The sequence below is a fragment of the Aptenodytes forsteri genome, unplaced genomic scaffold (genome assembly GCF_000699145.1).
Source record: "Aptenodytes forsteri isolate BGI_AS27 unplaced genomic scaffold, ASM69914v1 Scaffold376, whole genome shotgun sequence".
Taxonomy (NCBI): domain Eukaryota; kingdom Metazoa; phylum Chordata; class Aves; order Sphenisciformes; family Spheniscidae; genus Aptenodytes; species Aptenodytes forsteri.
In genome coordinates, this window is record NW_008796056.1 from 1,479,630 (window position 1) to 1,490,240 (window position 10,611).

General features: G+C 38.4%; 1 protein-coding gene across 1 annotated transcript in view; it reads left to right on the forward strand.

Annotated features, from left to right (window-relative positions):
* CHORDC1 (cysteine and histidine rich domain containing 1) overlaps nt 1–10,611 on the forward strand; it is a 76,976-nt gene that overhangs the window by 57,006 nt on the left and 9,359 nt on the right. The window contains exons 2-7 of the mRNA XM_019473924.1: nt 317–432; nt 5,521–5,570; nt 7,625–7,681; nt 8,156–8,316; nt 8,921–9,021; nt 9,984–10,042. Of these exons, the coding sequence (XP_019329469.1) occupies nt 317–432; nt 5,521–5,570; nt 7,625–7,681; nt 8,156–8,316; nt 8,921–9,021; nt 9,984–10,042 (544 nt within the window). The remainder of the gene's footprint in view (nt 1–316; nt 433–5,520; nt 5,571–7,624; nt 7,682–8,155; nt 8,317–8,920; nt 9,022–9,983; nt 10,043–10,611) is intronic.

The following is a 10,611-nucleotide window of genomic DNA, read 5'->3' on the forward strand; positions in this document are numbered from 1 at the left end:
CCCCCCCCAGCTTTCGGTTTGGGGGAGGTGGAGGGTTACGAGGGGTCTGCAGGGAGGGCCTGAGGGGCGACCTGAGGTGCCCAGGGTGCCCACCACGTTCTACGTCCTCCCCGGTTGCTGGAGCCACGTCGCGGTGCGGAGCTGTCACACGGGCGGCTGGGGACGGTCAGCACTGAGGGGCAGGGAAAGCCCGGGCCGGCGGGGGTGTGCGTCCGTTCCTCTCGCCTTCGCCCGTCTGTTACTGCACGGTGCTGGTCCCGGCTCGGTTCTCCCCGGGGAAACTCGTGTTTTCATGTGGTGCTTTCTGTCGCTTTAGGGGTGGAGGGGTGGTCCGGCGTGGTGAAACGCTGCCGCAGGTTGCTCGGTTGCGGGCTTCGCGGCAGCTGGGGAGGGAAACCTGCCCTGGCTGGAAGCTGTCCCTTCAGAGCGGAGGTGCGGGGCTGGCGGTGAGCCTGGCTCAAGGTTCTTCTATGATAATAAAACTGTTCACAGCAGTATGAGGGAAGAGAGGCGATAAGAAGCAGTTCTGTACGTTACCGTGATATATTCTAAAGGTGGAAGCTGGAGGCCTTGAGCAACAGACGTTTTTCTTTTGAGGGCCTCTGTGGGTGTTGCATACATAGAAGTTGTCTTATCAACTACTGGGTTTTTTTAATTATAGTATGTGGATTTGCAGCAGGTAATTAAATGTGTCTTATGATACATGTATGTCTGCTTTGCCAAGTCCTGTGAACTCATGTAGTGCTTCCTCGATGTATACTGGGAATCCGGTACTTGGTGAAACATCTTTAAAGCGCTGTAATTTTAGGTTTTATAGTTCCACAGGGGCTGCAGAAGGGTGATGTGAGTTCTCAGCAGGCTTGCCCTCAACTGGTTTGTAAAGTAACTCTGTTGGCTGAATTTCTAGAATCGCCTCTTTGTGTTAGCTTCATTTTTAGTGACCCACAAGATTAGAAGTAGGCTAACATGTTCTAGCATGTGCATATTCTGTGATTAAGAACCACAGCATAAAGTGTGTTTATTTTTCTCAGCTAAGTATTTCCAGAGAGAGGGGCAGCATTTTGAGTAAGACTTGCTAATGTTAGTAACAGAAAAAGCAGGCACAGTTGTGGAAGGCTTCCATTTAGTGATCTCTCCACCTACCCCACCCCCTTTGCCCCAAAAGATAAAGCAGATAGGGCTTTTTATATTAAAAATTCTCATTGGGTCTTTGTGACCTGTTCTCACTATTAAAATAACAAAAGTTCTTTACTATGCGTTCCTACGTCTACGATCAAAGTTGTAGTAGACCCGATCTGGTTGGCATGGCCCTGTGCTAACTGTGTGGTGCTTGGATTGGGGAAACCAGCTTCTTGAGATGAAGTTTGTTTCGGTAAATGACTGGAACATTTGCTGGAATTACTGTGTCCTAGGCTCCAAGCAGTTCTAAAGGTAAACTTAGTTATTCACGGACCACTTCAGAAAACCAAGTTTGACATTATCTGCGGAAGTAGAGTGATGATAACTTTTGGCATCCCTAAAGTTCACCAAGGTCAATGGGGTGATTACTACTTAGGCATCTAAATCCATATTTATCTGTCTATAGCTGTCAAGTTCAAATGTTTGCTTGTGTTTCAGAACTGTGTGGGGATTTAATTCTAAAATATTGTGGGGATTAAGGCTATTACATGTGTTATACAAACACCAAAATACTTATCCCTTTAATAATGAAGTTTTGCATTGACATAATCTAATAGTTAAGCTTAGGATCAATATATTAATAGGAATTTTTAAAAATTAAAATAGGTAGAAAATAAGGCCTGCTGGCCTCAAGCAGCATTGGATCTTTCAGGTTTTTTTCTACGTTCAGCCTGCAATATAGATATTTCCATAGTGATGATTGATGTAAGAGGCCATTAATCTTCTCTTTAGAACCAGATGGCTGAAATAATATATGCATGTATTTTCTGTAGAAACTCTAATTGTTTCCAAACTATGAGCAAGTGACAACTGGCTGACATGAAGGACTGTATGCCTCTTAAAAAGAGGCAGAAAAAACAGCCTGAGGGAAGGCATTAAAGGTATGTCTACAGTTGTGACTGAGTGCACAGTTATGAATTCATCCATGGCATGCCTGGCAAGGTACAGATTTCACATGCATTTTAGATATGTTAAGTACTAGTTAATCCATACTGTTGAGACTTGTACAGCATCTGGCATAGAAAGTAGAACTTAACTTCAAAAGTGGTAGTAGGTTTTTAATTTTTTTTTTTTACCTGTGAATGGCTATATGACCATTTCTAACCCATTTCAAGGCCAGGCCAAATTTTGCTGCTAAAACAGTGGTATGAGGTAGTACATGCTCACTTTGGTTTAGGTTTGAAAGCAGTGCTGCTTAATGACAGTTGTAAAGGTGGTGTGCACAAACAGAGGGACAGTATATATGTTTTATGTGTTTGTCTCAATTTCTTCATTGTACTGTGAGATTTTTTGGTTTAGGCTATAATTTGAATCTTAATGCGGTTTAATTTGGTCCGTTGCCAGAGCAGAAGCACGTACTTTTTCGTGCTTGTTTATACACTTTTTCCTTAGATCAAACTTAGTGATGTTGCACCTGCAGGATAAACATGATCACAGACCTGATGAAAACTTATTTTATATATTTCTGAGGTGGAGTGAGTGAGATGGAGTTGCAAGAAACGGTAGCCTAGATTATTTTGAGTCTGCGTGCCCAAAGTCAGCTTTCTTTAACCTTGTCTGGTCCCCACAGTTCAAGCTCTGTTCCCATGAAGTGCACCTTCTGATCTTCTGTCTTCCCCACAGCTTTCTGTTTCTCAGGCTGAGCCTTTCTCTGTGAACTACTTATAAGCTTGCCATGCCATGTTTGTCCTGTTTTCTATGTTTTTTTCCAACACTGTGAGAAGAAGTCCAGTAGAATTAGCTTCCTAGCTTCAGCAACCACTTGAAGGCATGAACTTCCCCAAGGTGTTGAATGAGGTCTGTCAGGTTTAATGACCTTCCATTGCTTTGGGGCTGTAAAGCATAGCTTGCAAAGTATTGGAGTGTTTCCACAAGATAGCAGGTCACTTTGCAAGTTGTATACAGACAGATGTCTCATGTCCTCAAGAATTCAACACAATCCCATTGTAAATACCTCGAAGTTTGGATGACCCGTACCATTTTCTGCTTTCACATCTAACTAAAAGACTAATAAAGTGTTTCAATGAATAAGCAAGGATGCAGCAGTAAGTTAACAGCAGACAGCAGTGTGTGCATTGTGAGAGTGGGATTGGTTTGGGTATGAAATCAGCATTAAAAAAAAGAACCCACCAAACAACCTGAAAATTTGTGGTGCTTGCATCACCAAAAATGATCTGAGGGTGAGAGAAAATGCTTTGTTTTGAAAAACTTTCTTTGTCCTGGTTAAGGAAAGGTAGGTATTAAAAGCAGTGGAGAGTGACTTGATTTTTTTGCAGTGAAAAATGTAGAATAGCAACCAAAGGCTGGAAGTGAACTCTGACAAATCAGAAATAGACATGCTTCTAACTGCTCAGGTGATTCTTAATGTGTACTAAATTGCCATTTTTCCCCACCTAGTCTGAGATGGGATGTTTTATGGATGTAAACTTTAATCAGGTAAGAGTTGTTGGGCTCAGTATGAGTGAAAATGAGGGACATTTTACTGTCCTCTGGTACGCAGAATGGTCAGACTGCTCAGTGGACAAGTCCCACTGCCTCTTTTTCAGGTACTGCACAACTCCTTGTCTCAGCATTTTCTCTTGTGGAACATGAATGGCCCTCATGAGAGAGCCACAGAGTGTGGGCTGTCATTTGCTCCATGATGTACTTTCTGCAGAGAGGGCTTCAGGAAGCAAGGAAAAAAGATAGGACTTGGCCAGATGGACAAATAGATGCTTGTCTGTGTCTGACTTGCAAGCTGGAGGATAGCTGTCCTTGAGTTAATTGATCGTGAGATGGTTTTGGTCTCTAAAAATGTTGCACTGACTAACAGCACCTCCCTCATTTAAACACACATGCTTGTGAGGGATTAGAAATATTAATTTACGTCTTCCGATTCAGAAATAATCTTTGCTGCAAACAGAGCTTAGTTTTACTACCATGATGCTTACGATGACATACTTTCGTACTTTTGGAAAAGAATAACCTAAATTTTTACTCTTATTTGATTTAGCAGTGAAGTCCTGGGCTCTTTATACAAATTTTCTTTTTTATTTTCCTGTGAGGTTTACATTTACAAAAGCATATGTTTTTCATCCTGAAACTGAAGGAATTGATAGAAGTTCATGGATATGTATGTAAGTCCAGCTGAAGGACTAATGTCCCAAAATATGTGCCTTTTGAGTTAAAGTGGGAACTGTTATCTCAAAGCAACATGTCTGTCAGACTATATTAGTGCCTTAGACTTAGGCACTGAATATAAAACTAAAGAAAATGATACTAAGGAAGATTTCTTAAAAATCTACATATTTATAAAAAATGAAAACAACAAAGTTATTTGTCTTCAAGCCCATTTAATATCCGTAGGTAGATTACTAATGAAGTTATTTATCACTTTTCTCTTTTGCCTCTTATTATGTGAATTGTGATATTTTTCACTCTTCTGTTTTACGGAGACTTATTATAAAAATTGTTACTGTTTGTGTCACTTTTAATTTTAGCTGTTTCTAACATAAACAAAACAACAAAATTTTTGCTTTAAAGGCTGAAAGAGAGCTAGTGTTTCCCATTGCTTTTAGTCAGGTCATTAAAATATTATCCATGCAGTATATGTCAAAGAGAAGTTATATAATCAGAGCAATTATATTACACTTGGAAAAAACAAATCTGTTAAGTAAAAAAGGAACTGTTGCTACATAAAAAGCTGTAGTGTTGATAAACATCTGTAAATATAAACAGTTCAGTTAATGGAAGTCATGTTTCAGTGTAGTGTTTGTACAGAACCTGTTAATTATTAATAGTATTGACATGTCTGAATTGTGTATGTGGAAGACTGGCCTTTGGGTTCAAGTCCTTAAGTGACCTAGGATACCATAGTGAAAAAAGAACAAGCTAATTATCATGGATAAAATAAAGAACTCAAGTTTTGTGTTAAGAGAATTTTTTAACAGAGTGCTTCTAGGTAGAAAGCCTTGATCGGGTGCAAATAGATGTATTTGATGCTGTAAACAAATATTTCATGGCTGTCAGTGGTCATAGGGGTGAATTATTGATGAAGGCAAGGGATGGTCCATAGAAAATTTACTTGCTGCATATGGAGTAGAAGTTTGTCTTAGATGCCTGCTTTCTGGTTTGTGTTGTATAATAAAGAAGAAAATATCTGGATTATTTTGGTTTAATATATGCACTCAAAAAGCTTGTTCTGTGGAGTCTGTATTTTCCTTCATAATTACATGCACTTGGGGAAGTGGGACAGCTCATAGCATACGTGAATTGCAAGTGTGAAATTTTTGCTGGGTTTGTGATCAGATGAATAAGGATTCTTGGTATGCCTGAATATTAATAATAGTCATTTTCTTCTAGATTCATGCACATATCATCCAGGTGTGCCAGTCTTTCATGATGCTCTCAAAGTAAGTATGCAACTAGTTTCTTAAGACTTATCTTTTTTTCCATATATGTAAAACAGTATGCTTGTTTTCCTTTTTCATCCCAAATCTGTCAGTTGTAGAAACTGATGCCCAGCCTATCATGTTTGAGCAACCCCATGAAATTAGAAAAGCACACTTACTCAAACCTGAAGAAGAAGTTAAAAACTGTACTCATATGGTCTAAATGCCACGCAAGTCTGTATGACATGTTTCCTATTGATTGACTTTAGGTGTCTCAACAGTTTAATTCGGTTCTCTGAATAGGCCTTTGGAGACATTGAGAGGTGTCATACTCTTTCAGTTAATCAACCTGCTTGGAATTCAAACCAGCTGCTTGTGGTCTTATGTGGCTAGTGAACTAATACGTATGTGACATTTGCCTACTATAAAAAATAATTGTGTTCTGTTAATCTGACAAATTAGTATGTTGATTAAGTTGGGACTGGTTGCTCATGCCTCTGATGCAGCTGTGCAGGATTCTTGTGCTACATCTTCAATAGTGAATTAAATATACCTGTGGCTGGTGTCCAGTGCTTAAGCCCACTGCATAGCCCATATTCATTATGTTAAACTGTTTTCCTACTTCAGGATCTACTGGATGCATCCGAAGTGCCTACAGGGAATTACCCGAGACAAAACTGCCAAAATAGTACTGGAAATCATTCTAACAATTTAATAGTGTATGGCCAGAAATGTGGTCTCCAGGAATGGAGCCTGGCACTGTTTACTGTATTAATACAGATGTAGCTGAAGTGACCTTTCTTAGGACACCAAACTGCTATTTAACCGAGCTTTGGGGCAAGCATTTTTTCTTGGTATTTAGGAACTGCTCCTACTGGCAGTGCGTCTCATCCCTGTCCCATAACGTGGTGTCTTTTAGGCTCATGGAAGCTTGTGCGTATGTGCTGGGTAGCGTGTTTTGTGTGAGCTATTGCTCATGTTGCAGTACGTGACTCCGGAATCGGCCACAGTGTGCTACTTGCAAATTAGGACGGATGCTGTTAGATCAAATACGATACAGTTACTTCGACTATGGCAATTTGTTTTGTACAAAATTATAGTTGTATTCATAACACAGCATCTAAAACTTCTACCTAGTTATAAAGACAGAAATTATACAGTTACCTCAAAAGATTGTGTTTACTCCCTCTTTCTCTTACATACACAACGTTTTTAAAACAAGTACTACTTTCCCTCCTCTCCTTATCCTATCTCTTGGCTTAATTAAAAATTTATCATAATTTTGTATGGGCAGTTTTCTTCCTGTTATGAATTCTAGATAGTCTAAGTGGGCAGGGTGAACCTTTTGTCTCCTTGACTGTGGAAAAAGTTAATATTTTGAGGATATTTTAGAACCACTTACCTAAAACCCATTGTGCCACACTGCTTAAGCTCTCAAAGCAGTGGTGCATTTTAGTCAAACTGTTGCCTTTAATAGGGTTCTTCAAGTTGTAAGATACGTTATTCACAGTGGCAAGATAATTTTCTCTAAAATTGGATTTCTGGTTTATATAATAAAAAGTGCTCTTATTGATATAGTTGGATAGATGGCTATGCAAGGCAGATCTCCAGCTTTGTGGTGGGAAATAAGCAGCTGAAAGACTTGACTAGTGCTCAAGGAAAGAAAAAATCCTCATCATTTTAGGAAAGGGGCCTGTATGTTATGTCACAGGTGAACCTAGTCTCAGGTATAGTATTTGTTTGTTTTGCTTACGTGTTACTTTATGATGCAAAGTAACATTTCTGTTTTCTGTCCTACAGAGTTGGCACCTAACTTGTCATGGAAATACTGCCTCATGTTCACCAAACTATCTGATTAAGACAGCATGAGTGAACTTAAATGGCAGCTGTAGCAGGTTTCTATAGCTTTTAAAAATGCACGTGATGACAATATTGTCCAAAGAAGGGAAGAAAATAATCTCTAATCATGATGTGCCACATCTTATAAAGGAATATAATTAGTCGTTTGCTTTTTATAAGCTGTTGCCAAGTAAAGTAGTCATGCTTGTTTTGTTTTTATTCCAAAATGTTTATAGGGTTGGTCATGTTGTAAGAGAAGAACAACAGACTTTTCTGACTTCTTAAGCATTGTGGTATGTACTCATGATTATTTACAATTTTTATGCTTGTCAAATGACAGTGGTAAATATTAAATGGTACATGTGCTCACATGTTTAAAATTTGCGTACTTCTGTTAAAACTGTCTTAATCTTGCATGCACTATTTTTCTTGATACAATGTTGAAGTCGAGTCTCATTTTCAAGCTTTAACGGTTATAATTAGTTCTATCAAAACGTATTTAGACACTTGTTAATGAAGGAAGGTCAATATTTTTTGTTACTTTGCTTGATTACGCAAAGTACGCATTTTTCTTTAACGTATGTCCAAATGAAGATACTTCCCACTTTAGTTGTAAGATTTCCTTTGCAGCCAATGTTTAGAGTGGGTTTAAAGGAGAAGATGGGGCTGAAGAAATAAATCGAGAAAACTTGTTGCAGTTTTTGATAATTTTTAATTGTGCACAGAAACTACACTGCATATATATAAACATATGCTTTCCATAATAGGGCTGTACAAAGGGTCTCCATAACAGTGAGAAACCTCCTGAACCTGTTAAACCAGAAGTCAAAACTACCTCTGAACGAAAGGAGCTAGCTGAACTGAAACCCAAATTTCAAGAACACATAATTCAGGCACCAAAACCATTGGAAACAATTAAAAGGCCAAGGTATAGTATGCGAAACTAAGTTTTGCCAGATTTGTGGTCAGTTGGCCAAGTTAAAGCTCGTTTGGTTATTCAGTGTTACACATCTCATACAGTGTAAAAATTCCCAATTTAACTTCAGAAGAGCTTGGGTTTGGTAGCAGTGATGATGTTATCTTAAGCTTCAAAATGAGATAAAAGAATTCTGGTTGGGAGAAGATACTTCTGATCCAGAAGTACTGGATCTCTCAGCATTTAGCTTCACAGGAAACAAAAATTGCAGTCTAAAGCCTCGTAGCTTAGAACACCACTAGCAGTTGTGTTTAGTGTTTTACAGTCATAAAAAATAATTTTAGGGTGCTTGTATTTAGATTCCTTAATCTCTCTGATTTATTTTTGTTGTTGTATTTAGGATTTCCTGTTGGAAGTCCAAGACTGCCTTCTAAATTTCTAGTCTGTTTTTCCATAAACAGTAAGAATTGGCATTTACAAATCTAGTTTGTTTGCTTGTTGTTGTAAGGGAGGTTAGAAAGGAAGAGCCTTATAGCAAGATTAAAAGTTACTATTTTGTTGTCTTTTTTAAATTACTTTTCGTGAAGCTGACATGAATACATGGACATTTTTTTAGCCCAGATGAGCCAATGACAAATTTGCAGCTGAAAGTGTCAGCTTCCTTGAAGCAAGCACTAGATAAACTGAAACTGTCATCAGAAAATGAAGAGAAAAAAGGTAAGGAGGTTAAGTAGGTATATATGCTAATTGTCACACAAATAAATGAAATGCTATTCTGTTGTTGTTTCTGAAGTAATTATTTCATGTAATTATGTTCTTGTTCTTAATAGTCTGGGAAATACCTTCCAGTCTAGGGAATGATAATCAAAATTGAAATGTGAACAATGTGGAGACTTGGTTGTTAGGAGCAGTATGTTCCCGTTAAAATTAGTTGAACTGCCTATTTTGTGAGATTTTCTGGTTAGAATGGACATGATGGGAACATCCATTTCTGAATGTATGACTTCAAGAGTTTCCCAAGCAATGAACTCTACTCCTATGTTATTGCAAACATGATGTCATATCAAGCCTTTCATAAACTGATTAAATTCCTCTGAAGTCTAGTTGGCTCTCCCTCGTCTGTTTTTCCTCTTTTTTTTTTTTTTTTCTTCCCACAGTTTATTTGGAATTTGGTTCCAGAACTACACTGCTCCTTAAGAAATACTTTCTAATTTCAACCTACGTTTGTGGCTATTTTATACTCTTATTCTTGTGTCAAAACTGTCATTTAGCTCTTCTTTCTATTTGGTATCCAAATTCTTTCCTTGGGTGTATTTATAGACAGCAGTTGGAGCCTTTTACATTCTTACTTTTACAAAACCAAACAAGATGAGTGATTGTTCTCTTCCCCTATGATTGTAATAATCCTCTTCATCATTTTTTTTTGCCCCACTTAAAACCATGTAAAGTTGTAGAACCTAGAATCTGATGCATAGGTAATACAGCTTTTGGAATGTTTGCATAACTTCTGTTTCTTTGTACCTTTCTGGCAGATGTAAGTGCCAGGCAGAAAATAGACAGCTTGAGAGTTTCTTTTTCCTAATCTACTCCTTAGCTCGTTTTAATTCTCAATAAAAGCAAAATATTTAGTACATTGTACAATTCAGTTGCTATTTTCTATAATACGATTCTGTTTACAGAGGAAGACAGCGATGAAATCAAGATTGGGACGGCATGTAAAAATGCAGGTTGTTCAAAAGTAAGTGGTTCAGTTCCACTCTTAAACCCAGCTGCTAAACTATTAAGTGCGCAGTTTTGTTTTCCTTTCTTGGGTGTGTTTTTGTGTGCTACAAATTGATTTGGAAATGGCACAAAGTCCACCAGGCTTAACGAATGCACATTTGATAACATACTTTAGCATGGACAGATGTGGGCTGTTTTGTACTGTGGATGCAGTAAGTCTAAGATTACTTTTTTTAAGCCTGTCCTGAACTTCTAATTAGTAAGCTTGCCAAACCCATGATACTGTCGTGCTTCAACTTAAAATGTTGAAAATAATATTGGTGAGAGGTGGCTTACTGTTAACACTTGAATTGCTCTTGATAATCTGGGTATAGGTCAGAAGCATCTGCAGATCTTACCAGTTAATGCTTCCTGCCAGAAGAATCATAGAATCATTAAGGTTGGAAAAGACCTCTGAGATCATTGAGTCCAACCGTCAACCCAACACCACCATGCCCACTAAACCATGTCCCTAAGCGCCTCATCTACACGTCTTTTAAATACCTCCAGGGATGGGGACTCCACCACTTCCCTGGGCAGCCTGTT